Source organism: Theileria orientalis, chromosome 2 (assembly GCF_000740895.1).
Source record: "Theileria orientalis strain Shintoku DNA, chromosome 2, complete genome".
Classification (NCBI taxonomy): domain Eukaryota; phylum Apicomplexa; class Aconoidasida; order Piroplasmida; family Theileriidae; genus Theileria; species Theileria orientalis.
Genome location: NC_025261.1, coordinates 874,136 through 900,522, shown reverse-complemented (window position 1 = coordinate 900,522; position 26,387 = coordinate 874,136). Strand labels below are relative to the sequence as shown.

General features: G+C 38.5%; 14 protein-coding genes across 14 annotated transcripts; 7 read left to right on the top strand and 7 right to left on the bottom strand.

The window, feature by feature from the left end:
• Positions 1-243: 243 nt before the first annotated feature.
• TOT_020000438 (conserved hypothetical protein) lies at positions 244-2,601 on the bottom strand (the record flags this gene model as incomplete). The annotated part of the gene is made up of 1 exon (XM_009692182.1): positions 244-2,601. One exon carries the CDS (start codon positions 2,599-2,601, stop codon positions 244-246), a length of 2,358 nt encoding a protein of 785 aa, XP_009690477.1.
• A 346-nt stretch (positions 2,602-2,947) lies between these two features.
• Positions 2,948-3,495, top strand: TOT_020000437 (uncharacterized protein; the record flags this gene model as incomplete). Its single annotated transcript, XM_009692181.1, has 2 exons — positions 2,948-3,259; positions 3,289-3,495. The coding sequence occupies 2 exons, from the start codon at positions 2,948-2,950 to the stop codon at positions 3,493-3,495; spliced, it is 519 nt and encodes a 172-aa protein (XP_009690476.1).
• Position 3,496: 1 nt separating this feature from the next.
• TOT_020000436 (uncharacterized protein) lies at positions 3,497-5,977 on the bottom strand (the record flags this gene model as incomplete). Its single annotated transcript, XM_009692180.1, has 2 exons — positions 3,497-3,669; positions 3,883-5,977. 2 exons carry the CDS (start codon positions 5,975-5,977, stop codon positions 3,497-3,499), a joined length of 2,268 nt encoding a protein of 755 aa, XP_009690475.1.
• A 439-nt stretch (positions 5,978-6,416) lies between these two features.
• On the bottom strand, positions 6,417-8,175 carry TOT_020000435 (transducin beta-like protein 1; the record flags this gene model as incomplete). Its single annotated transcript, XM_009692179.1, has 2 exons — positions 6,417-7,705; positions 7,827-8,175. 2 exons carry the CDS (start codon positions 8,173-8,175, stop codon positions 6,417-6,419), a joined length of 1,638 nt encoding a protein of 545 aa, XP_009690474.1.
• Positions 8,176-8,989: 814 nt separating this feature from the next.
• On the top strand, positions 8,990-10,005 carry TOT_020000434 (conserved hypothetical protein; the record flags this gene model as incomplete). The annotated part of the gene is made up of 4 exons (XM_009692178.1): positions 8,990-9,268; positions 9,300-9,468; positions 9,616-9,725; positions 9,757-10,005. The coding sequence occupies 4 exons, from the start codon at positions 8,990-8,992 to the stop codon at positions 10,003-10,005; spliced, it is 807 nt and encodes a 268-aa protein (XP_009690473.1).
• Positions 10,006-10,456: 451 nt separating this feature from the next.
• Positions 10,457-12,031, top strand: TOT_020000433 (conserved hypothetical protein; the record flags this gene model as incomplete). Its single annotated transcript, XM_009692177.1, has 8 exons — positions 10,457-10,522; positions 10,570-10,632; positions 10,665-10,965; positions 11,000-11,081; positions 11,114-11,342; positions 11,383-11,715; positions 11,756-11,902; positions 11,933-12,031. 8 exons carry the CDS (start codon positions 10,457-10,459, stop codon positions 12,029-12,031), a joined length of 1,320 nt encoding a protein of 439 aa, XP_009690472.1.
• Positions 12,032-12,275: 244 nt separating this feature from the next.
• On the top strand, positions 12,276-13,634 carry TOT_020000432 (uncharacterized protein; the record flags this gene model as incomplete). Its single annotated transcript, XM_009692176.1, has 3 exons — positions 12,276-13,049; positions 13,081-13,327; positions 13,474-13,634. 3 exons carry the CDS (start codon positions 12,276-12,278, stop codon positions 13,632-13,634), a joined length of 1,182 nt encoding a protein of 393 aa, XP_009690471.1.
• Positions 13,635-13,697: 63 nt separating this feature from the next.
• TOT_020000431 (vacuolar ATP synthase subunit F) lies at positions 13,698-14,165 on the bottom strand (the record flags this gene model as incomplete). The annotated part of the gene is made up of 3 exons (XM_009692175.1): positions 13,698-13,927; positions 13,964-14,045; positions 14,112-14,165. The coding sequence occupies 3 exons, from the start codon at positions 14,163-14,165 to the stop codon at positions 13,698-13,700; spliced, it is 366 nt and encodes a 121-aa protein (XP_009690470.1).
• A 715-nt stretch (positions 14,166-14,880) lies between these two features.
• TOT_020000430 (uncharacterized protein) lies at positions 14,881-15,851 on the bottom strand (the record flags this gene model as incomplete). Its single annotated transcript, XM_009692174.1, has 7 exons — positions 14,881-14,974; positions 15,006-15,097; positions 15,132-15,193; positions 15,228-15,346; positions 15,378-15,454; positions 15,488-15,576; positions 15,632-15,851. 7 exons carry the CDS (start codon positions 15,849-15,851, stop codon positions 14,881-14,883), a joined length of 753 nt encoding a protein of 250 aa, XP_009690469.1.
• A 204-nt stretch (positions 15,852-16,055) lies between these two features.
• On the bottom strand, positions 16,056-17,833 carry TOT_020000429 (uncharacterized protein; the record flags this gene model as incomplete). Its single annotated transcript, XM_009692173.1, has 10 exons — positions 16,056-16,268; positions 16,300-16,391; positions 16,507-16,574; positions 16,607-16,890; positions 16,929-17,111; positions 17,159-17,254; positions 17,287-17,389; positions 17,420-17,559; positions 17,592-17,663; positions 17,693-17,833. The coding sequence occupies 10 exons, from the start codon at positions 17,831-17,833 to the stop codon at positions 16,056-16,058; spliced, it is 1,392 nt and encodes a 463-aa protein (XP_009690468.1).
• Positions 17,834-18,214: 381 nt separating this feature from the next.
• Positions 18,215-21,036, top strand: TOT_020000428 (uncharacterized protein; the record flags this gene model as incomplete). Its single annotated transcript, XM_009692172.1, has 7 exons — positions 18,215-18,470; positions 18,500-18,992; positions 19,386-19,911; positions 20,000-20,355; positions 20,397-20,467; positions 20,541-20,757; positions 21,021-21,036. The coding sequence occupies 7 exons, from the start codon at positions 18,215-18,217 to the stop codon at positions 21,034-21,036; spliced, it is 1,935 nt and encodes a 644-aa protein (XP_009690467.1).
• Positions 21,037-21,100: 64 nt separating this feature from the next.
• TOT_020000427 (purine nucleoside phosphorylase) lies at positions 21,101-21,865 on the bottom strand (the record flags this gene model as incomplete). The annotated part of the gene is made up of 1 exon (XM_009692171.1): positions 21,101-21,865. The coding sequence occupies one exon, from the start codon at positions 21,863-21,865 to the stop codon at positions 21,101-21,103; it is 765 nt and encodes a 254-aa protein (XP_009690466.1).
• A 236-nt stretch (positions 21,866-22,101) lies between these two features.
• On the top strand, positions 22,102-22,866 carry TOT_020000426 (purine nucleoside phosphorylase; the record flags this gene model as incomplete). The annotated part of the gene is made up of 1 exon (XM_009692170.1): positions 22,102-22,866. The coding sequence occupies one exon, from the start codon at positions 22,102-22,104 to the stop codon at positions 22,864-22,866; it is 765 nt and encodes a 254-aa protein (XP_009690465.1).
• Positions 22,867-23,862: 996 nt separating this feature from the next.
• TOT_020000425 (predicted protein) lies at positions 23,863-26,382 on the top strand (the record flags this gene model as incomplete). The annotated part of the gene is made up of 1 exon (XM_009692169.1): positions 23,863-26,382. One exon carries the CDS (start codon positions 23,863-23,865, stop codon positions 26,380-26,382), a length of 2,520 nt encoding a protein of 839 aa, XP_009690464.1.
• Positions 26,383-26,387: the final 5 nt, after the last annotated feature.

Sequence of the window (26,387 nt, the reverse complement as noted above, 5' to 3'; positions counted from 1 at the left end):
CAATAACAACAAATGACTTAAATAATTATAAACAAATAACGATTAATCAAAACAATTATCAATAAAACAATGTAAAATATATTAAAAATTTAAAAATAAACAATAAACATAATTATCACAAGAGGAATCATTGGGTATACGACAACGACACAATAAACACAAAACAATTTAAAATTAAATATAATTATTTTAAAATGTTCACCGTCTGCTCGATTTACTTAAATTTACATTATTTACGACTTTTTACACTGGAACATTCCAGTTTATTATCATGTACGACTCCTCCTTGATTGGTTTCAACTCCACTTTTGTTCTCCTCCACTCATCGACAGTTTCGTGCTTAAACTCAGCGATTTCGTTTCTGTTCCTATAATTTTTGCTGTTAACCTCTTTCGTGATCAAAAGCCTCCCATGGTAGTCCGGAGCACCCGTGAGGATGTCAATTGCCGGTTTCTCCCTGAAAAAAGGTCTCAGCTTATTCTCCAGCACCTCCAAGTGCCACGAGTTCTTAAGCTTAAACATCTCCGAGAGCGTTTCTCTCAGGCTTTCGTGCTTTACCTTTGGATATATCTTGAGCACACACCGGCCTCCCTCCGTGACGCTTACCATTTTTTCAGAGAGATGGGCTATGTGCAGCGCCAGCGGGCACCTGCAAATCCCCAGAAGCGAGTTCATCGAGTTTCCGAACCTCAGGTTCGTCAGACCCTTCGTGTTAGTTCTGTAAACGTTGTAGTTCAGGCACGGGAGTTTGCTAAGCGGCCCTCCGCCGCTGAAGTTCAACTCCTCCATCGCAAACAGGCTCGGTCCCGTCCTGTCGAAAATGGTAGCTGCTTTAACTTCGTAGCCGTCCCTGCTGCCCGACTCACTCAGCAGAGCCGCCACTTCTGAGAACGTGAGGTTCTTGTAGTAGAACTGTATGCAGCTCCTGTAGTCCAACAGCCGCTGGTTCGCGTGTTCCGGCTCCATGTTAACCACGTACTCCAGAAGCTCCTCGAACACGTACGAGGGCACTGCCCTGTTGAACAGGATGTCGTCGATGTGGTACACGTAGCTTTGGTAGTCCATGTCCTTGTGGTAGTTGGAGGAGACCAGGCACCAGCTCACCAGCTTCTGAATCTTGAACAGGTTCAGCTTGACGTTGCAGCTGTAGACAGCGTCGCTCATCATCATGCCCAGGTACCCCTCCATCGTTGCAAACGTCTCAGTCAGGTCTGAGACTTGGAGCAGCATTTGGAACACGGTCGCCACGTTGAACACGTCGGTCGGCACGAACTCGAAGACGTCGCTGTACAGGTTCATCATCTTCCACACGTCCCCGACCGTCAACTCCGATATCCTCTTCTTCTCCCCCGGGTTGTTTGAAAAATACATCGGTATCACCTGTATCACCCTCACCGCGAACTCTCCGAAGAGGTACTGGCCCACGTACCTTATCGTTCCATCCGTCTGGTACAGGTAGTAGCACGGGTACTCCTCGTACTTTCCCAGGATGAAGTCCACGATTTCCAGGTCTGAAATCGGCGTTTGCTTCAACAGCGATGCAGTCTCAATGCTCTTTAGCTTCGGCAGGCTCTCGAATATTGGATTCGACTTCACCAGGCCGTACGCGTACTTTGATGACCCTGCTATCACCAGCAGGTTTTCCTCGTCTGCCCCTCCTCCGAGGTCATGTGGCGAGAAGATCAGCATCAGCGTCCCTGCGAGCTCAATTCTTTCTATGTAGTACGTACTGTTGAGTATGCACAGCACTGCCTTCTTGCTTTCATCGTTTTCTCCGGTCTTCACGATCTTAAAGTACGCCTCTTCCTGCAGTATTTTATCCAATATTTCGTCGTCCACTTTGAGCATGAACCAGTTGCTGTTCTTACAATCTGACAGGTACAGGTAGTACTCCTCTAGATGCGACTCGTCTGTGCTGCTGTAGAAGTTCGGGCGGTGCTTGAAATCTATCTTTTCGTTTACGATCCCGCATATTTCGTAGTAGGCCGAGTGGCTGGTGTGCGTTTCGCCTGGGAGGCTTGCGTCTGTGCAGACGCAGGAACAGTGGTCAGGCACCTTTCTCAGAATTACATAATACTCCCCTTCTCTAAAATTCGCTTGATTACCCTTTAGGACGTAGGGTCCCACCGTCAGATATAACTCCTCCTTTTCCGGCTTATTTGGCCAAGACCCTTTTATATTCCCTAACAACTTCCCCCAAATTCTAGCGTTTTCTTCTCCGTTTTCAGCTACGTTATCTGCCACCGTCCCATCCTTCTTCTTAAAACAGTTTTGAATGCACTTTGAATCCAATGAATCATTTTCCTTTCCATTACTCTTATGATTCGACCCGTTGCCCTTTACACCCGAATCGTTATTTACAGAGGTCGCATCTTCTGATTTTTGTTCTTCCGACAATTGATCAACGTCTCCGCTCAAATCAAGTATTTTAATCCAATTGAGCGAACTTCTATCTTTCACATGGTTCAATCCCTTTTTGTACAATAGAATCTTGTAACGTGTGTGTACATTCTCGACTGAAGAATTCGAGAAGTCAGTGTGCCCATAATTATATGGTAATTCCTGACTTCTACAAAAAGAACCAGAAGAATCAGAAAACATAAATTCTAAATAAGATAATTAAAACATTTGTTTATTGATTTTTAAACGTTTGCGATGAATTGCAATAACAAATAATACTGATATTGAAAAATAATATATAAATCTATGTTACAAAAAATTATTAGTATAAAATGAAAAATATTTATAGAAATAAATAAAATATGAATTTTCTGCCTTACACATAACATCACAGATTGTTGTTCATTGTTTATATTTTACGCAATTTTTTTAAAATTAGACTTTACATAATTTTACAAACTTATTTTTCATTAAAAATGTTTTTTTATTAACACATCTTCCTTAATGGTAATTTATTTTCTAATTCAATTTTTGTCGTATCATAAATATGAGCAGTTACAGGTTATTTGATTCTGATATTGCCACCTACCTTGATGAGGGATTATTACCTCCTCCTAAGGTTAAACATTCTGAGGAATGTACTGCCAATGAGCCTCAAAAGAAGAAGCAAAAGATATATACGTTGCCCTTGAGTTGTATAAAATACGGCTGTTCTCTTTCTTCTTCTTCTTTAATTTACGATAAATCTCATCTGAGACTTCACTGTGGAGTTTCTTTACAGCATACTTTACAGGATTTTATCACAAAAAATGTTATTTCTCCTCAGGTTTTCTATGAGATCGTTGAGTTTCATAGACAGGTAAACTCATAATTCACACAATTTTGTAGGCACTGTACGAGACAATCAATGATATAAGGAAGCTACAATTCTCAAAAAAGAGAAAATCTCCAATAAAGATTAAGGGTAAAATCATAAACTATAAAAACGAGGACCGGAAGTGGGTCTTTTATATACAATCGCCAAAGATAACAATAGATAAAATAAAAATGACAACAAATTCAATGAAAATAAATGGGATAAAGGATTTTAATTAATTCAAGCTGTTTTGAATGTGTTAATTTTTTGATCAACGTAGTCTATGGCTTTATCGAGCGATGCTGATTTATTGATGGTAACAATTGTAGTATTATTGTCCAGTTTAGAAACTGACTTAGATATGATAACGGGGTCGATTTCGATTAGTGCGTCTATCCACTTTGATACTTGGTCTATATATTGATTAGTAATTGTATTAGTAACTAATAACAGTGTGTAGTTGGTAATAAGTAACTGGCAATAGTAACATCAGTGTGTAATTAGTAACAATTGTAACATCAGTGTGTAATTAGTAACAATAGTAACATCAGTGTGTAATTAGTAACAAAAGTAACATCAGTGTGTAATTATCAATAGTAACATCAGTGTATATAAATAATGAATACCTTGTGTTGGCTTGCGAGTTCCATACTTTTTCATGAAGTCTACAAAAAACTCGATTTTAATATCAGGTGACATGTCACCAACGATTATTTCGAGTAAAACCTTAATGAACCATTTCATATCATTCCAGAAAGCTAAATCTTTATCACGTTCCATGTTAGTCTTCTTTTGAATCTCGCGTTGCTTTGCGTTCTCACGAATGCGTCGCATACCAGGAGTTTCCAACAAGTCAGGACACATAGGTGACACCATGTCCATAGTCTTGGCTCGTTTAGATGAACGGGTCACTGAGTTGGCACCTGTAATCTTGTATGACTTGTTAGGAGTATCATCCAAAAAGTCGTACATAACACTTCTCAGCAAACTGCGAACAGGTGTCTTGTTCATCTCTTCTTCAGTCTTATCATTAGGTCTCACTGGTGTTGTACCATCGAGCTTCATGGGAGTGAGTTGTGATAATGACCTACTCGAATAACGTTCTGAAACTAGTGGTCTACTAGAATAACGTTGAGACAACAGTGACCTCGTAGGAGTACGTTGTAACAGTGGCCTTATAGGAGTAATCTGTGAATCATCCAGTAGCATAGATGATAACTGTGAGTTACTAAGTCTGTGTGGAGTGCCCAAAGAGTCAATAAATTTTCTTGGTGTTGAAAATGAACTGCCAAGTCTTAGGGGTGTCGATGAGTTTGATCGAGTGTTCCTGGGTGGAAGCTTGGCAATGGGTACTGGGATCTTATCCATCCTATCACACTCACACTTTAGTGTCCAGGTGCAAAGAATATTTTTGAACATGAAGCATGCTACTTCATAATCAGCAGTGGTGGAACAACTTACGAGATCAGGTCTGAGAATCTTTATGCTTAGGTCATAGGCCTTGGTGGTAGAATCCTTATACTCAAAAGAGTATTTCTTTAAAGTCTCGCCAGTTATGGTAACCCATTTGATGTTCACCAAGTTGGGAGCCAACCAGACCATTTGAAGTAAATTGTCCATTTTGAAAGTCCTCCGGGTAATGCGTTGAAGATACATCTTTACTACACGAAAGTAAGACTTCTCGTTCCGGATGGTTGATCTTTGAACAATAGTGCACATGTTCTTGAATTGTTTGTACATAATGTTAAACACATCAGGCAATTTTATTCGACCAATCTCTTCATAAGACAAGCTGACATTATACATGGGATTCGATGCCATCTTGCACATGTCTTCTATGTTGTCCGAGGCAAAGTTGTCGAAACTCTCAAAGTTGTGCAAATTTTTACCAACACGACTGATGCTCCTGCTATAAGATCTAATCGGAGTGACGTCCACACCGTAGTTAAAACGTCTCACTGATGAACCAGAAATGTCGTTTTGAGATGAGTTTATTAAACTAGCCAAACTTCTAACGGGACTCTGAGAGGCCGAAATTGAATCCTCAAATACTTCGTTCTCAAAGCGGTCAGTCCAGCAACGAGGAACACTCAAAATTTCAGGTGGGACATCCAAATCACTTTCTGCAAAACTAGCAACTGAGTTGTCAACAACCGGCTTCTTAAACTCAATGTCACTAATTTTTACATGAGGACGCTCAAAATGAGTGTAGTCTTCACGGAACAGCTCTAACTCTCTACCTGGTGACGTAAGAGACTTAATGGGAGTACGGGTCTCATTAGCTTTAGCCTCACTTTCCACGTAGTCCATAGATTCAAGGGGATCCACACAAGCAGCAAAGTCACTATCCATGAACGAAACACTAGACAAAGAATCATCCAAAGCGAAACTACCACCCTGCTTCTTCAACTTTTTCAAACTCTCATTCAAACCAGGCGATTTAGAACCAATATCAACAACATCATTCTTCACCTCCGATGAACCAGAATCATTCTCAGCCTTCTTCAAACTAGTGCAGTCAGTAGTAACTGAAGATATCTTATTCCCAAAACTAGCTGGCTTATCATCATCGTTGTTACAAATCGGAGTCGAAATATCACAAATGCTACCACAACTCGAGTTAAGCTGATTTGACTCTACACATTTGGTAGAATCACCAGACTCATCAACAGCTTCTGATTTATCTTTGTCAAAAGCAGTACTAGGTAAAAGACATTCCATCGCTAAATTAATATAATACAAATCAAAAAATACAAACACAGCTATGTTACAATCAAATCATAAGTTATATTCAAAATATATTACATTAAATAATATACATAACACACATATCAAACAACAGCAAACGTAACCAGTTACGCTAACAATATTCAAAGTACTCAAACATGTTATTAATTCAATCAAAACTAAAATACATCAACAAATTTAGTATTTATATATTTGATTCTATGTAAATATGTATACTTGTTACACATATATCAATTATGACCCCATAGATACAACGTTATTATAACTAAACAAAATAGACAACACTCAAATCTACACATAAATATACACATCCATTGCATACTAACAAAATATACAAATTTTAGATAAATCTAAGGTATATACTTTTAGAGGCCTACCACAGCGTTACCAAGTTATAAATGTGTAAAGTGATTTAATCAGATTGAATTGAGGAGAGTGTATTGAGAGGCACTATGAGTGTTCTCTGCAGATTAAACACGTTGTACAGGAGGTGTTGTCTATCTGCAGACCAACTAACATTAGTTGGTACCGTTTGATCGTAGAATGAGCATACGAGTGTAAGGTTTGGGAGCGCGTACATTTTAATGCTGTTTCCGTATGATCCTATCGCCACCAGGCTGTCGTTTGGTGAGACTGATACCGTGGTTGGCATTTGATCCAATGCAAGGGACATGACTAAGCACTCTGCAGCTACGTCCCAGACTATCATCTGCTTATCCATGGCTATTGTACATATTCTACAGGATGACTTTTCGAATATTCCTGAATACCAGGAAGCTCCTATAAGTTTAGCTTTGTGTCCACTTAGCAGTACCAGTTCGCCATCTACTTCATTTTCTTTTGGCTTATACACCTTGAATATTTCCGTATCATCCACCATTGCTAGGTACCTACCGTAGTAGTCCCACTCCATGAATGGCACATTGTTTACTGATGACAACATGAGTTCCTTACTTGAATCACTGGTAACATCGTACAAGACTAGATTTCCTCCCATACTGGTTGAGGATACTACAGTGGGTGACTTCCATTCGACATCTGTTACACATGTGGTATGGCTATACTGTTTAAACAGTTTAAATTTATTTTTGTCCACCTTGTATACCAGCACTTGTCCTGTTGCACATCCCACTGCTACGTAGTATGGCACATCTGCTGCATCAACCTCGTTCCAATATGCTCTACTTCCAGAAAAGGCCACTGCTGTCACTGCTGCTTCCACACGCACTGACGTCATATAATGTCCCTCCATTGACCACAAATTAACATTGCCATCCGAGTGACCTGTACATACTGCAACTCCATCTGGTCTCCATTTCGACGACGTGGTAACACCTGGATCATATTTATTCGATGATAGTTTAGCATGTGGTAATAGTATCTCACATATCGATGCCTTGCCATTGTCGTTTAATTTATATAAACTAGATGGAGCATCCACAACTCTAAACATTGTTATTATTATAATTATTAATAGTTGAACGTACATTTTTAAAACATATCCGGGATACGCTGGGTTAAAATGACAAGTTGTAGATAAGTTAGAACATTTGTATTCGAATAATTTGTGGTAACCGTATAGTTGCCATTTGTCTGATAAACGTCTCTGAGGAGGTCCCACATAAACTGGATGATTAAGTTGAAATAAACTACTGTTGCTCTCCAATATATCATCAGGTGTGAATCCAGTATTAGTCAAATCTAATTATTAATAAAAGTGTGTTAATTATGAGTAGTGTCAACTATGTAAATAACTACACACAATAATAACTATGTATGTAAGTAAATACACACAATAATAACTATGTATATAATAACGTACCGAATTCAGGTTTAACAGCAGAAGAGTTATTATTAACATTAGATTTATCGAGTTGATCTTTATCCTCAGTGTGAGTAAAGTTTGATTGCGATAGAGGTAATCCATGAGTCTGACCTAACTTTCGAAAACAGTTGTGTTTACGAAAAAATGAAAATGATTCATCACATAAAATCTGCTCTCCAGTTATATCATCAGTATGATATTCAAGATATATATAAATCATAGCCTTCTGCATAAATGAAACCAGAGCATTAGGAGGAATCTTATCAGCATGGTTACCATAAAAAGGATTAGTGTTAATACTAGCTTCCTTATTAAAACAAAAAGCAGTATGACAATATCTAAACATAATGACAAATCTCATATATCAAATATTTATGTAGTTATTAATATGTATGTGTATAAGTAACATGGTAAAAATGTATACATAATAACTAAATGTTATAATGTAAAAACAAACCCGTTCTCAATCAAATATCGATAAACAAGTAAATTAATATCATCAGATGATATATTCAATTTCATATTTAAATCATCAATATTCAAAAATTAAAACAATTAACAGTTATTAACATCATATAACAACACATCAATAACAACAAATGACTTAAATAATTATAAACAAATAACGATTAATCAAAACAATTATTAATAAAACAATGTAAAATATATTCAAAATTTAAAAATAAACAATAAACATAATTATCACAAGAGGAATCATTGGGTATACGACAACGACACAATAAACACAAAACAATTTAAAATTAAATATAATTATATTAAAAACTACAATGGATTCACATAATAATAAGAGAAAAGCCGATTCAACTCCTGGTATTTTATATATATTTATAATTTATTTATTTAGTTCATCCTGCCAAGCGTCACCCTGATTTTTCCGAAATTGATTTAATATTGAAGAAAGAGAGAATAAACAATGACGATTTTAACATTATCGTTTTATATGGATCTGAGAAGCAAAGGTTTGATTTTATCACCAGGCAGCTCTCATTTTACCTATCCTCCGATAATTTGTCAATCGACCATTTTTATCATACCAAATTCACAGAAGACTCAGCGAGCACTGGACTAGAGGTAAATAAACCACGTTTAACAATTCTTAGAACGTTATCGATGTAAAATACATACTGAGCGCCAAGCGCATGACCGAGATAAAAGCAACGGTCGAGGACATAAAGAAGATTCTATCAGAAAACGCAATTCCCAACTTATCCTTTGAAGACCACGATGGAAATTTCTACATTAAGTTGAAGGGGCCACTGCCAAAATACATTGGAAGGAAGCCGTTGGCGAAGAAGAAGAAGTTTGGAGAGACCCCGGAAACATTCCACGTTGCAGGGCCGATGGTAGTTATTACAAACATACCCCCGGAAACAACGGACTGGGGTGTAATAAAGCAGGCCATAAATGACACCAACAAGGTATCCATGCCCCTGTTAATACCACTCTTAGGTTAAGGTGAGATTTATATCTCCAATATCTGAGGGATCATGTTTCGCCTGGTTGTCAAAAACATCAAACTTCTCAGACATTGAAAATGAAAAGATACTCATTAACGATGCCGAAATCAAACTGAAGTTGATAGACAATGAGTCCCAGTACAAGAAGTTTATATCGGTAAGTGAATGAGCAACCAAATGTACCTTTAAGGCAATGAGCTTGAGCACACTAAACTCCCGTTCAAAGGACCTCCAGAGGATAAAGTCGTCCTCAATGGCAACGCCAATTCAAATAGGTACTAGTAGAGCCTAACAATTAAACAATTTAGACGACTTTGTCGTAAGGAACTTCGGGTCGATTAAAACGATGCTCACCTCCATGCTGAACGATTTGGAAGTAGGCACCAAAATAACACTGGATTCACAAGCAGGAAAATTGGTATGTTAAATCAAAAACAAATAGCCCTCAGATATCATTCCTGCTGGAATACCACCCAAATTCAAAGCAAAAGAAGGGTGGAGATTCCAGAAAGGTACACGGGTTCGAGGTGGGACAGTCGGGAATCAAGGAGAGGAAGAACAAAAAGTGTTTCTGCGTCGTTACGAAGAGTTTGGAAGGAGACGACCTTAAAGTAGAGGTACACATGTCCAACCTTAACAATGTTGTAGGACGTGTCAATCACAAAGTGTTTAGAGGAAATGAAGCACTTTATCCATAATTTCCCAAAGCCAGAAGGCACAGAATACGTTAAATCACTGTCTTATTGTTAAATTTGAATAATTATCGAGAATACAAGCATATTTTAATATGAGTCACCTCTATACACATTGGTAATTAGTCTATTAGAAGATCAACTGATAAAATAAAATTAAAAAATAAAAACATATAATTTATAATATATTTAATTAATTAAGGTGTAAGAATGATAAATATGTGTATGATTCTAGGGCAACAATAATGATGGTAAAGGTGATATCATAAACATAAATTTAGGTACACATTTGTAAAAAAACTATAAATAATGTTAAAAGGAATGTTTACAATGACAAATCTTCATAGTTAATTGAATTTAAATACTAAAATTATTAATAATAGCGAAATACATATGACTAATTTATATTATGAAATTAACGCAACTGTAGCTATATATAAATGAAATAAATTTAACAATGGATAATATTAGTCAGTATCTTTCTTATTTAGGAATCAAAAAGAAGAATGATTCTCAGAATAATGTTAGTAAATAATACACACCTTTAGACAAAATTACATTTTTGTATAGGGAGAAAACACTTCAAATCGGAGAACTTTGGCTCCATTAACGAAAAAATTGGAGACTGATGAAGTATTTGTATATCTTCTTTTATTAACTTTCAGTATATGAGTCGTGTAGATGTTGAGGATCATATCATTCCAATATGGGAGAGGGAAACGGAGGTCTCTCCAGAAAAGGAAGAGATTGAGGACGTTACGCTCTCATACTCATACAGTTTACTGAGTTTTGTATCAAAGTCGATTACCGAGGGAACTGTGTCGTCATACGAGTCAGACGAATTTGAGTTACTAAGCGAGTCCGATGTAGAGGAAAACGATGTGCGAGGAGTATATTTACACGATTTACAAAAGGGGGTAGGTACAGACATCCCCGGTCCCGAAGTCTATCAAGTATATATAAAGGGTATGCCCACTCCAATAATCGTTGTTGTCGTTAGGTGTATCGGTACAAGGAAACGTGGTAGAATGTATTGACGCATCGCCATACTCACAGCAGTTTCCGGTAATTTTGTACGAATGGTTAGTTTACAATCGTATATTTCAATATTAAGGTTCATCAGTACCGGATACAACTCAATAGAACGGTATTCGCCGGAGCCGGTAGCAACAGGAAAGAGTTTTAAAATACCATCGCAAGCAATTGGGAAGTATATATTTTGCAGAGCCCACAGGCTAGTGGAGCCACAGATGAATTCGCAAAATCTGTTTCTGAACACGGGAACGTACGACCCGCACATCAACGTGTACCAAAACATGTACCCAAACCAAAAGAGGTTCCACGTAAGACACATATACTAAAAAGGTGAACATAAATTTGTAGAATGTATCAACGCTATGCACTACTGGGCCAGTTGACATATCAAATGAACTCGCGCTCAGACTCCTGGAAAATTTAAGCCAAGAGCGTTCAGAAGATTGCACATTATGCTACAATAAGGATTATTCGGGTTCAGTAACATATGAAAAATCGAGTTTACTGAACCAAACAGTGGGAATAACCTTACACATCTCATCCAAAATCGTTGTTGAATTCACAAGCCATGATCGTCAGAAACACAAAATATTTTCCCTTGAAAAATTCGAAAATAAAACGAAGAATTCAGAGGAATTAGAAGAAAAAATATTGTTTGAATTAGATTTTAGTGAAATTTTGGTAAGTTTATAGACATGATACCATACACACACTACTTTAGGTGCAGGAGTCTCACCATTCAGATACGGAGATTTTATTTGGAATCTACGAGGAGGATAAAGTAAAATATTATTTTTCATTGAAGTTTGAGGATAGAATCCAGTGTTTAACTGCATTGTACACTATTTATTGCATGATGGCACAACAGGTTAGCATAATTGCTCTAATAACTGCCCAGAACACGAGTTTCAACAAGGAATCATGGCAAGAACTTTTAAATAAAGGCGATCTGGAGTATGTCGTTAAAGTTGTACGAGAATACCTGTTGTCTATATAAGTCTTCCTCAAGTGCACATCGGTGCTACACATTAGACAATTGTATCACAGAAATGCAATAAAGTGCCATAAATATATAATAAACAAATATATCCTTTATAAATAAGTAAAACAACATAAATTAGCTGATTGTAAATGGATGTATGATAGTATACCATAGCCTATGTGTGTCTTACCGGCTATATTGGAGTTATAATGTAGAATTAGACACAAATTCATCAATTTAAAATGCAAAATACACCAAAATGGACTCAGAAACCGATAATATAATAATAGATGAACAATTCGTGGACACTGAGAAAAATGACCTGGATTCATATAGAATTCAAACTAGAAGAACAGAAAGCTACTCATCGTACGTGCCAAATCGTATCATTGGCGGAGAAAAGGACACAGATCCCCTATTGACTAACAAAGATAGGAAATCTTCTTCTAAAACTTGTTTCAGGTCGCCGCATTCTAAAAATGTATCTGGCAACAAGAGGTCGGTGCTGCAGTACTTCCCCGTGGTCTTTGTGACTTTCCTGTACAGTGTTATGTATGGCACGTTCTTCATGTACCACTTGAAGCCTGAAATAAACCAGGACCTCGCCCACTATGGCGTTCTAAGTGACGGCGTGATCATTCAGAACTTCGTCACGCACCTCATCCTTCTCCTGCTGATCACAAGCTACGTGCTTTGCATCATCAAAAACCCCGGGGGGATCCCCGACACGCTCGAATGGAGCCTGTCGAACCGGGATATCAACACCACGTGTGTGCTTTACGAGACGAAGAAATCGGGGGCCCGAAGGGTCTGCAAGTGGTGCTCAATGTTCAAACCGGACCGAACTCACCACTGCCGAACCTGCGGTCGCTGCGTTCTGAAGATGGACCATCACTGCCCGTGGGCCAACAACTGCATAGGGTGGAGGAACCACAAGTACTTCTACCTAACGATCCTGTACTCAGATGTGTTTTCAGTTTATATCGCAGTGCTTCTCTTTCCTACGATGAGGCACGTTTTAAGCAACTCAACGGTAAGTTCACCCCTCCTAATCGCTCTTTCAGATGTCCTTTGACGAGGTCATGCTGATCCTTGCAACTGAGGTGATATCGATTTTCCTCTCGGTCGTCCTCACCTGCTTCCTTCTGTTCCACACCTGGCTGATTTGCGAGAACTTCACCACCATTGAGTTCTGCGAGAAGTATTCCGGCAAGATGATGCAGATGGAAGTCTCGATCTGGTCCGATGGTCTCTACGGGAACTTGAAATCTGTTCTCGGCAAGAATCCGCTACTGTGGCTAATACCTTACGGTAAGTTCTCTCAACTTATATTGCACCTAATACTAGTTGGATCATCAAAATCATTTCCACGACTACCTTATCGGCAACCACATTCTATAGTCGCTAAAATATCACCTACCAAACACCATCTTATAATTGCTAACCTTTATTTTCAGATGATCGTGAGGGTGATGGCATTTCATTCAGAAAGGGTGAAAAGGGCAGGGAGTCAATTGACGATTCTGACCAGACCGTGGCCACTGAGAACTCTGTGTTCATGAAAATTGCCAGAGACTCGAGGCAATTCGACCCTGAAATTGGGGAAGAGAGCCCCTAAATATCCCCTGGGTGAATCATCGCAATAGTTATAATGTACTGGTACCACTATTCACATTAATCGCTAGTTATTCTCCCCGAAGAATAACTTAATTTTTTGCATCACCGAGTCCTTGCTTGGGTCATACGGCTGCTCCTTGCTGGGTATCTCCAGTATTGTCGGCACAAATTTATCGTGTAGGTCCAGCAATGGCCTTATCATTTCTGCTATGTGTTGGTTTATTATTATTATGCCGCAGTCGTCACGTTCGACGTATAATTTAAAAATTTCTTCGATCTGGGCCTTCGTGAACTCTAAAATTACATTTACAATGAGTTTTATGCAATTACTTGGCGTTACGATGGTATAATTGGTCCTCCCGAGGCCATCCTTGCTTCCTACTCCTGCCAGAAGGAATCCCACCACAGTATCCTAATACACAGAATTATAACATTGCAATCAAATGAGCCGTATGTACAAATCAATAATAACACGAACCTCGTCACCGATAATGTATATTTTACAACTAACAAGTTTCTTAATTCTATCCATAATTCGGATAAAAAGTTATATATTCAAGAATCAAATATCACAAATATAAATCATTATAATGCAAAAATAAAATAATTTTATAAATGTGAATAGTAATAAATTATGAAATGGCTTGTGATGTCGATCAGCAATGTGAAGGTGGAAACATGTAAAATGACACAAATCAGCCCATAAAATTAGGTACTTATATGAAATTGCTATATTAACACATGGTTTGTATGTAAAATAAAAATATAAACTGTGTTTATGTAATTAATATATACATGGATTTAAACACGTATCAATCAAGCTACAATTCTCTTATAAATTTAAATCATCAATATATACTATATATAAATATCATTTTATGTATAAATAATACCCGAGGTAGCTTATTTACTGAGTTTTTTAAAATAATTTTTAATATCAATGATTTCTGGGTTCCAGCTCAGATATCTGTGGCATAAGGTCACTAATAATAACCATAAAGCCTAATCATCAGCGCTGGTAATAGACAGTATATTTATGTTGCAGTCCTCGGGTTATGAAGACTGAACTTATAACGCCATTTTTTAGATCTTTGGCTTCCCCCATCCCTACAGAATCCTTCAATTTTTTCTGAATAGGATCAATTTTTAATTACATTTCACACGAAAATACCATATACTTTTAATTATATTAAATTAGGGACTATTAAACAATTATTTAATTCTTGTTAATATTACTATGTATACACTCATTCTTTGGATTCCAACCTCCATTTCTTTGGAACGTAGAGTATTGTTGGAGCATATGGGTCCTTAGAATGGTATATTTTTTCATGTTCCTCTCTACAAGCCCATTTAAAAGGGGTACACTCACATCACTATCCTCTTTTTATACATTGTGCAGTCGAGAACCAAGGATTCGTACTCTCCTCCTTCTCCGCACACATTGAAACCAAATTTATCCTTCTACATTGTTATTAGATTTCACATCTATTTATACCATTTTAATGAATTCCTCATACAGTTCCGATATTGTTTTGCCAAGGTGGCTTTCGTTGAGTCCTATTGATTGTAATCTAAATTTATCAACTATTACCCAATGAGCAGGTTTTGATTATAATTGCCTCCATTTTGTCCTTGATCATATCTGCCAGTAATTCACTCTGGTTCCTTTCCCATAGGGGACTGACTGATTCCAGCCTATGTCTAGAACACCTACAGTACTTAAATTTGCACATCTTCATACACGTTTTTAACTCTTTCCAGTTGATATCTTGAGCATATGGCTCCCGTCAAAACTCCCTCAATTCCATCATTTACTTTCTATTAGCATATATTTTTTATCTGACCACAAACCAAGGCTTCTTCTACTAAAGAATACAAATCTTCAACCTCGTCAAGGCTGTCAGGTGTATATGTTAGTGACTGTGTAGATGATGGAAACCCTGTATTTATGTTAAAAGAATTGTCGGTAAAAACAAATAACGCCACTAAATTTACCCGAAATTGTCCTTTCAATCAGTGGAATTTCCAGACACTCGCTTATCGATTTGATTGCATTATGTCCTATGGTCTGAAACATGTAGCTGTCGAGCTCATGTGTATTAGAATCCTTGGGAATCATGTGTCCCAACAGTACGACTTCATGGCCCAGCCTTCTAGCACAAAGTATGCTATATATGCTATCCTTTCCACCAGAAATCAGTGAAAACAACTTCATATTTACATATTTGCAGATAAATATTAAAAGGCACTATGTTTTAACAGTTTTTATAAAATTAACTCAACTTCATCCAATAAGCCATTTACACACACCAAACATCTCACAATACCTATTTAATTATGAACCCAACTGTGAATAAAATTATATTAAAATGAAGTTGAAAATCATGCTATTTCACCGAAATTAATTCTGGAAGTGGGACTACTCCGTTTTCTGTCTCTTCGCACTCCTTTCAGTTTCCGACTTACTTAGTGCGAGAAAGTTTTCCACTGCGTCGTACGTTAATTCCATCTTCTCCAGTAGGTTTTCTGCTTCTTTCGCGTAGTTTACTTCCTCCAAGGCAGTTATGTTAAACACTGTCCTAGACTCGCCGTTGTATACTCTCGATTTAAAAAACCCTGAAACCTTCAGGTCCTACACCGATGCTATTTCCCACTTCACACACCTTGTGTAACACATCAAAATCTAGTGTGTTTCTCAACTGTTCACTGTCCATTCCGTCCAGTTCCCTTTCACTCAGGCCAAGTAGTTTTTTACCTAAATATTGTCAACAAAACTGTATCAGCACTACTAATACTATCTAAAGCACTAGTTAAACTACCGGTACTACCTATAACTCTTCACTGTAAAGAATTTAAATTCTAATGCTTACCCATGTCTCCATACACTGTTGTTACTATCTGGCCACTGAAGTCTATGAGGACACAAGAGAACGAATATCTACACATTTGTTTTTTCCGGCTCAACTCTACCTTGGCTCCGGCTGAACTATTGAGTCGTCACAGCTGATGCACCTATAAACGTTTGAGTCCTGCTCGTTTATTGCCTTCTTGTGGCAGTTGGGGCAGGCCTTGTACCACAGACGGGCACTTCCGTCTTTGTTTTTCCAGAACAGCTTCCTCAGCTTACAGTTGAATGTAAAGTACCCCTTGCCCTTGGTAACCACGTTTTCGATTGTTGAGAACTCGTATGTTTCTCTTCCTGAGAGTCCACCTTGTGCCTTCATGCTCTTAAAGCCTTCGTTTTGCTGCAAGGCCTAAAGTTATTATAAATTTCCAGGGAGTTAAACAATACCTGCTGATACCACGATTCCAGTGTTGCAAGCCTATCCTTATTTCTAACTGAATTGGCGCTGGCCAACTTGATGTCACTCGAGTATCCGGTGTGTCCTATCCTTCCACCGTTCCATTCCTTGATGGTTACTTGTGAAATTATTACCGGTTTGTCCAATATGTTATCAAATATTGACGACTCGGTCTAAAATTGTTTATTGCCGATTAATTGTGATTATTAATTAAACTTACCATGTCTCCCCAAACCGTCACTTCCAACTCATAGCTGGTATCATCTACCACGAACAACGATCTTCTTTTTGTCTCCTTATTATATTTCGTGTTCGTCTGAGACATAATTTATCAATTCCATTACTTACCACAGAAATCGGTGTCAATGACTTTGCAAAGCAAAGTAAATCCACTACGAACGGTGGATCCCTCGATGTCGACTTAATGTCACGCAGAGATACAAAATCGTAACTATAAAACTCTGTGTTCCTCCGAACTTACTTTCTTTCGACATTGATCTCGTTTACTTCGTCAGAAGGCTCTATTAAGCTGTCCGTGTTGAACGTGATTTCATATTTATGAGGAAGAGTATTAAATTTTTTATTCGACAGGTTAACCGTTCCCTTCGAAAATGTGTACACCTAAACTCTGATTAACACTGTCGCAACTCTACCGATCCTTTTTGCAAAATTTCGTTCCATTTGTTAGCTGCGACACCCCAAAATTTAGCTCTAATCGTGTCACCCTAACCATTAATTTAAACCCTCAACTTACATTCTTGTCGACTATGTCGATGTGAAACAGCGAGTTGTCTCCTTTTATTGACCTGAGCTTCGATTTATCAACGACCTTGCCCAGAATGGTCCAATTATTAATGTACGTGGTTATATCTTTAATAGGAAAATACGGAGCCATAATGATTTAAATTAACATTCAATAACGACAATAGTAATCGGAAGAGGTGTAACAAATGAGTACATATAAACAAATTTTATCGATTTTTTAAATCCTGGTTTAAAATATTGAGACTTAATTGTTCTGATAACTCAATTATTGGATAATACCATTAAACACACTACGGTGTGTACATATAACAATCCAGTTTTATCACATTTACAGTAGCATTAAACAATATATAAACAGTATTTCTAAGTAGAAAGAGAGATTCCAATAAATAAAATTTATAAACCAGTTATTATAAAATAATAGCACTATAATAAACGTAACACTCATAAAATCTATTCCATTGGTGTTCAGCAAACAACTTCCTTGTTTGTCCATTATTATTATTATAAAATGAAGTGTTATTCTGATATAATATGTAAATCGGCCTTTTCTTTACTCAGAAACAGATCATTCTTCTGTCGATCCGTTTCTCACATTAACCTATCTAGTAACCTGAAATTTCGCAACAAGCATACAAATTATATTTCAAGAGCATTCTATCATGACCTTTCTGATAATTCAGATTTACTATCCAGACCATTTAACGACAATGTTTTAAAATTAACCAATTATGATGAATATCATCGTCACATATACAAACCTTTAGGTTAGTTTTTCATTTTAATTTATTTTTAGATACTGACACCGTGAATTTGAATGATTTGGTTGTTTCTGTATTTTTTAACAAACAAAGCACAGCATCTTTATCAGTGTTGGATTCGGTAAATGAACTATCGTCAGCCTTCCCTTCAAATAAGTTTCTATTGGTTGATTCTGACATGGTCCCGAGGTCCGCTTATGACGCTGATGTGCAGCATTTTCCATCAGCTTTGCTATCCTACGGAGGTGATTTGTACAGGGATTTGGTTTCTGAAGAATCAGGATTTAATCCGAACTTAAGAAGCTATTACAATTGGTCGTTTACTCATTTTGAAAAGGAAAATCCAGAAAATAATGCTTGTGTGTTACCCATGAATTTTTACAACTCAGTTGTTAAAGCCATTAAAAAATTTAGTTCATATAATGGGAAGAAAGTATCGTCCATCAAGTCTAAAGCAGGAACACACTCATATACACACGGAATTGACACAGATAACTTAAACTTGAAACGAGTTGGATGGCCAACAGAGTAACAAATAAAATTTGTTTTTAACTCCTAATTTGATTTAATTTATATTAATTTATAATGCACACATATAAATAATCATATATACAATTATATATATAGAAAATATATATTATAAACGGGAGTAATGTGGTTACTGCTGTGTATGAAAAGAAAGTGTGGAATCGAAATGATTGGTATTTTATTGGCACTAAAAATAATAAAACACACTTTATGAGAAAGTATTAATGTATTTTAAATCATAATGAAGAAAAATAAATAGATAACGAATAAAATATTATAATCTTCCATATACAATACTATTGGGTATATTTAAATAGATAAATATTATTTATTATACTTTTTTTATTAGAAAAATAAAAATTTATATAAAATGGTTAAATCACGTAAAAAAAGGCGCAAAACATTAAATGAAAAATCAGTAGATACTGGATCACCTCGTATAATAGTTATAAGAAGAGGTATTGTGAACTATGAAGTTAAGCAGCTGGCCCATAACCTGAGACTGATGCTCTCACCCAACTGTGCAACACGTTTGAAGGAAGGGTCGAAGCAGAAGTTGAGAGATTTCACATCAGTAGCAGACGTATTAGGGTTGACGCACTTGATAGTGTTATCGCAGAGCTCGAATGGCACGTATCTGAAAATAGCAAACCTTCCGCACGGACACACACTCACATTCCTGGTCAATAAGCTGTCACTGATGTCAGACGTATCAAATCACCTGAACAATCCGCACTCGTTTGATTCGTCAAACAATCCTCCGTTGCTGATCCTGAATGGATTTGGAAGCAGTTTTTACAAGTCGAAGACCGATGATTCAGACGCGGAAAATGGATACTCAAATGTAGATAAGGCAATGGGCTACGTAACTGACACTTTAAATAAAATGATTGCGCCGCTCGACCTAACAACAACTAAGGTATCAATGCACACTATACGGCACAAGTATATTATACGTATACATATATGGAAATTAAAGATTAATGTTGATCACTTAAAATATTTAGATACAAAACTGTAAAAGAGCGATATTGTTTTATAAAGAAAAGGAAACGAACCATATTATGTTGAGACACTACTCAATAAACTTGATTGATTGTAACACGTCATCGCAAGTGAAGGATCTGATTAGTAGGAAAAGCATTAAAAACTTAATTAACAAGGAAACGGATTTTGAAAACATAGTTAACACGGAACATAGAGAAGATCAAGATGAAAGTGGGAGATCCGGCTTCAATAGCGATACGGACGAAGTGGTGGAGTTGGACAACATGTTCCCACAAAACCTTATCGCAAAAAACAAATACGGAGTCGAGTTGGACCCTAGTGAAATGGGAGAAACTACGAACAAAATCGGAATAAGGTAAGAGTAACTTCATAAAAATAATAGTCACTGTTGTTTAGACTCGTTGAGATTGGACCAAGACTGTCGCTGACATTGGTCAAAGTACAAGATGATACGTTTACAGGATCAGGTTAGTTTAATCAATTACATGTGTAAGCTAATGCTATTTCCCACTATTTTTCTGATTTAATAACATTGCTCAGTGAAGTACCACAAGTTTGTGAGTAAATCACAGGAGGAGCTGGAAGAGAATAAAAAGTTAGAACCCACAATCATAAATAAAAGGAAGCTTGAGTCGGAACGCGTGTTAAAAATATATCAAAAGTATGCAAAGAAATCTAATAAGTCAAATGATGGTAAACTTGAATCAAAGAAGGACAACGATGATAATGGAGATGACCATGATGGGCACGTTGAAGAGTCCAAAAAGAATGACTAAATATAATGTAGCGGCTATTATATACGTATCTATATTTATATGCATACGTATTTATGTTAGTATGTATGTGTGTACAAATAGGCTAGTGTCTGTAATTAACTCATTTTACTGCTGTATGTGAATACATATACACATTCATAAACACAACCATGTACATATATTACACATTCATACACACACATATACACTAATACACACACATATACACTAATACACATAAGGGTGTATCTACACATGTATACAGAATAGAACAAGTATAAAGCAAAATTGAGCATAGTATGATTTAACATATTACTACATTTATACACACATGTGAAATAGCAATCAGATATATTTTTCCTCTACCAGTACGCAGGCGTCGAGGGCAGTTTTGGCCATGAGCGTCATCTGCTCATTGTAGTGAGAAAAGTCTGAAAGCTCGCCGTTCATGTCAGTCAAGTTTGGTTTTAAACCAACGCAGGTCAAAATGGCACTTCTGACGTCACGCGCAGAGGCGAAAACCAACATGGGAGCGGAGTCCCAGTCCTTCAATTCGACGTCGGCCTGAATAGCCTCGTCGATGAGAGTGAACCTCTTAATCTTCTTCTCATAGAAACTGTCAATGACGATCGACTTGAGAGGCTTGAGAGTGGTCCCAAGCGCACTGGCGGCCTCCCTCAGGGACCTAACAACGCAGGGGTGCGCGGCGGCAGGGTAGCTGTCGTCGACCTCTATGACGGTGGCCTCCTCGTTCCTGCAAGAGGCGTAAATAACGTACACGTCCTTGTCCTTAATGGTGGAATTCGGCTTCAGGGGAAGAGAAAAGTTTAAATACATGATGTTTTTGACTCCCAAAACGGCGGCCTCGGCAACCACCCTGTTTAAGTTAACGAACCCGTAGCAAAAATTACACAGAAGGATGTTGTGGCCCTTGTAATTTATTTCAACAGATTTCATGGTCTTGTAGGTACCAAACTCGACATGGCTATCGGCCAATGTTAAAAATATATCAAACCAGGACTCATGGCCGAAAACGAAGGCGGTTTTGAAGTAACCGAACCTCTCAGGAATCTTCGTTTTATTAAAAAAGTATTTCGAAAAGTCTTCCATTTGGAAAAAAACACAAAACCAAAAACCACTTAAGTCTGTTATTTAAACTGATAGAAAAGAAAAAAACACATTTGATTCTATGGCTGTAACAGGAATTTTATCACACGATGGGGAATGAAATTGGAAATCCCTCTGTACATACAAGGGACACACCCTCAATTAGCTACAGATGAACTAAATTAATGCCCAAGATATAAATTAGACTGTTTTGTTTTAATATTTTCAGATTGAGCACAATGACTAAAATGGAATACAAGGACTGCTCAATTCTGAGGAACATTGGCATCCCAGAGGATAGGATCCACAAAACGGCAGTGATATGTGGAAACCTAGGCCGCTTTAAAGTTTTTGCCAGATATGGAACCAAATACAAGGAGTACAAGAAGTTCTCCTCCTACGGCGCCGCCGAGTTGGAAGTGGAAGGACAAATGATACTGATTGTCTGCCACGGAGTCTCGGCAAGTTCCATGGGTCCAATTTTAAGAGAACTGATAGAAATGGGCGTCAAGAACATAATCAGGGGTGGAACGTGTGGAACGTACAAACCTAAAATACACAAGGCAGGCGACATCTTCATATGTTACGCCTCCATTCGAGACGATACGACCTCAATATCAGAAATCAATGTGAGATACCCAGCCGTTGCCGATTATGACGTTATCGACGCCCTGATGGATTCCTCAAAGGAGCTCGAAATACAGACCTTTGTCGGCATCGACTACACATCGGATCTATTCTACAGAAGGACCTGCAAGTACGACCACAGAGACCTGTTCTCAGACTACGGATTAGTTGACACCGAGGATCTAGAGTTGGCAACCCTGTTTGTTGTCTCTTCGTTGTACGGAGCAAAGGCAGGAGCAATTCTGACCGTGGACGGATGCCCAAGGGAATGGTGGAGTGGAAACTATCACGCAGGAAAAGAAGTAGTCAACGAGGGCGTAGACAAAATGGCACGAGTAGCCTTGAAAGCTGCGGCAGAAATAAATAAAAAGTTTTAAGACAGATCTGTGTAACTTCAAAATGTAGCAATCATAGCGATTAATCTGGTTTAAATATATTTATCACAAATTTTAACCACACCAAATGCGTATTAAAATGAGTTGTCTGAAATCCGAAAGTGATTCATGTATTAAGTGAAGAATCACATGACTAGGCAACAGCCATAAATATGGTGATGTGTGTCAAATTATTATAGTGAAATCATAGACATAAATTATGCGCCATAAATTAAAACAATACAATAACAAATAATTTTGATATTAGTAACAATTGATAAGCTAAAATTGGAGATACACGCCAGAAGCTGGGGCCACAGTATCAGACTCACAATTATATAAAAAATTTTGTTACATTTCAATTTAAAAAGTTTAAAGTACTCTAAGTCGTAAATATACATAAAATCAACGTTCTCACATTCCATACGTACACCTTTTTAGCCAGATTTTAATTAAGAGACCATTTCATATCTGTCACATTGTATCATATAAAATAACAGTTTATCATTCGCCACTAACATGTCAAACTAATAATTTTTAACGAAAAATAACGTCCCAATTAAATTATTGAAATTTTAAAAGACTGCAAACACCAACCATGATTATAGATATTATTTAGATTGTAACTTGAATTATTTCACGTAATATTAACCGCTGAGATTTCAAACCCGTAGGGATGAATGGTTTTTATATAAAGTAACAGTGTAGTTTGTCTTAGTTTTTGAAACAAAACATTAGTTGTTAAGCAGTGTTTAGATCCTATGATTCTAAACGATTTGAGAATAAAGCAATTATAGTTCATCGCATAAATCTAACAAAACAAGCAGAGATTTGTTTTGACAGTATAATTTGTTAAGGAAGTAAATTTGTAAAGGTTTAGTAGATTGGTTATTAAACCTATTTAACATTTCACACGATTTCACACTTCACCAAGTTTTCACGAAAACATTTCACAACACCCTCGACGAAGAAACTTCTCAAGTAAAATTGGGTAAAAACATGAATTTGTTCACGTTACACACGAAAAATGGGTTTTACATATACAGATGTATACCCATCAACACATTGCAAAACGACACAGCAAAAAATGGGAATTCCTCAGAGGAGGAGCCCACGGAGCTAATCAACAACTTTAAGCCGGATTGCATATGGTCACAGGACAGGTTCGCGAGACAGTGCGTGTGTTCATACAACAACAACCTGGCAGTGCTGGACGACCGCTCAGGACTGTCAATCATATACATGAAAAACGGAGTGAGCTCGGACCTGGCAATAGACACACTGAGAGGAGTGGGGAAGTTTAAGAACATGTACACGCCGCTCGGATGCAAGAACATTAAGCACCTGCAGTGGTCGAACAACGGAATTTATTTGGCAGTGTACTTTAACCTGCCAAACTACTCGGAGGCAGGACTGTGCCTGGACGACAACCTGCACATATGGGACATCTCGAAGAAAAACATAGTGGCGACCTTCAGCACGAGAAGGCTGTCGCCGGAGCAGTGGCCAGTGATCAAGTGGCTGGGAGACTCGGACAACTTCGCACTGTGCCACAACCACCAGGTTAACGTGTACTCGATAGCGTCGGAGCCCTCGTCGCTGAAGACCGTGCGCTGCCTGCTCTCAATAGCAGTGCCAATGGTGTTCAGCGTGGAAGTGTTCCACAAACCGCAGAAGAACGGATGCCTGAGCGAAGGAGACAAGGCGTACCTGGCGTGCTTCTCCCCGACGGACGCGAACAACACGCCGGGAAACCTGCGCATCTCGACGCTGGAGTGGACCGGAGAGGCGCTGAAGGAGGTGCAGTGCGAAAACCACGAGCTGAGGTTCACAGACTCAGCAGAGCTGCTCTGGTCGCCCTCAGGGCAGAACCTGATAGCAGTGGCGCAGTCGACAGTGGACATGGCAGGAGAAAAGTACGGCTCAACAGCAAACTGCCTGCTATACTCGAACACAGGAAGACTCGTGAGCAAAGTAAACACAGCGACGACGCACGACGTTAGGTGGAACCCGAAGAAGGACGAGTTCATCCTGATGCAAGGAAACATGCCGTGCAAAATCACGCTCTACAACGCGGAACTGGAAACACTGTTCGAGTTCCCGAACATGTACAGAAACACGATTAAGTGGAACCCGATGGGAAACATGGTAGCCCTAGGAGGCTTTGGAAACCTAGCAGGAGAGATATGTTTCTGGTACAAGAAGGAGGAAAGCGATGAAATGGAACAAATAGTGCAATTCAAGGAGCCATGTACAGTGATTTCAGAGTGGTCACTGGACTCGAAGTACTTCATGACAGCATCGACGTTCCCGAGAATGAAGGTGGACAATTTTTATAAAATATTTAACTGCGAAGGGTACCTGATCGCGAGCGAGAGCGTAGATGAGTGCTACGACGTCTCGTGGTTCTGCGGAAACCAGGACGAAAAGGATTTCATAAGGCCGAGAGTGAGAAAGTCGCTGGTAAGAAAAGCAGTGTACAGACCGAAGATGCTGCAGAAGACGACGAAGCAGTCAGTGAGCGTGCCCCCGACGACTAGTCTGACGAACACGAGGTTCTCGAAGGCACCAGGATCGCCGATATTCACAACGCTGAAGAGCACGGGAGAAAATCCGCTGCTCTACAGTCCGCCTAACGTGAAGAGCCATGACGCAGGAGCAGCGAAGGAAAAGATGAGCAAGTCAGTCTTCTCAAACGAACACGGAAACAAATGCGACCCTTCGACGGACCTGATACAGTCATTCAAGCACATATTCTCACTGTCGTTCATGAGGGAGCAGAACCAGATGATGGAAAGACAGGCGAACGTAAGAGATCAGCAGAACTACCGCCAGTACGAAGGCTTCAACGATCAAAGGATTGGAACAAACAGCGGAGCCGGAACTAGCAACATGAACAATATGGTTAATATGAGTAATATGGGTAATATGAACAATTTGAACAATCTGAGCAATATGATCAACAGCGTTAATCGCCAGAAGTACGGAGATAACGTGCGCCAGAACTACACGGGTAACAGCGGAACGCTCAGCGGAAACAACGGACACGGCTCCCTGGGAGCATTGAGCTCGAGCAGCTATTTGAGAGGAAGCTACGGTGATAATGGAAGAAGCTACGGTGATAATGGAAGAAGCTACGGTGATAATGGAAGAAGCTACGGTGACAACGGAAAAATTTACGGTGACAACGGAAAAATTTACGGTGATAACGGGCGAAGCAGCTACTCTGAAAGCAGCAGAGCGAGCCTCCAGGAAAGACTTAACTTCCACGAGGGACAGAGGCAGGCCTCGAACGAAGCACGCCAAGGGCTAGGATACGGAGGGAACGGAAACGGAAACGGAAACGGAAACGGACAACGCAAGAACACCATAGACGAGTCGAAGCAGAACTCAATGTTCATAAGACTGAAGAATCAGTTGCACTCGGACAAGGCGAAGACGCAGAACCACTCGATCATGGACGAGGGACAGCTGCTGAGGCTGCTGCTCGAGGCAAAGATAAGGTCGAAGCCCAACTGACTCGG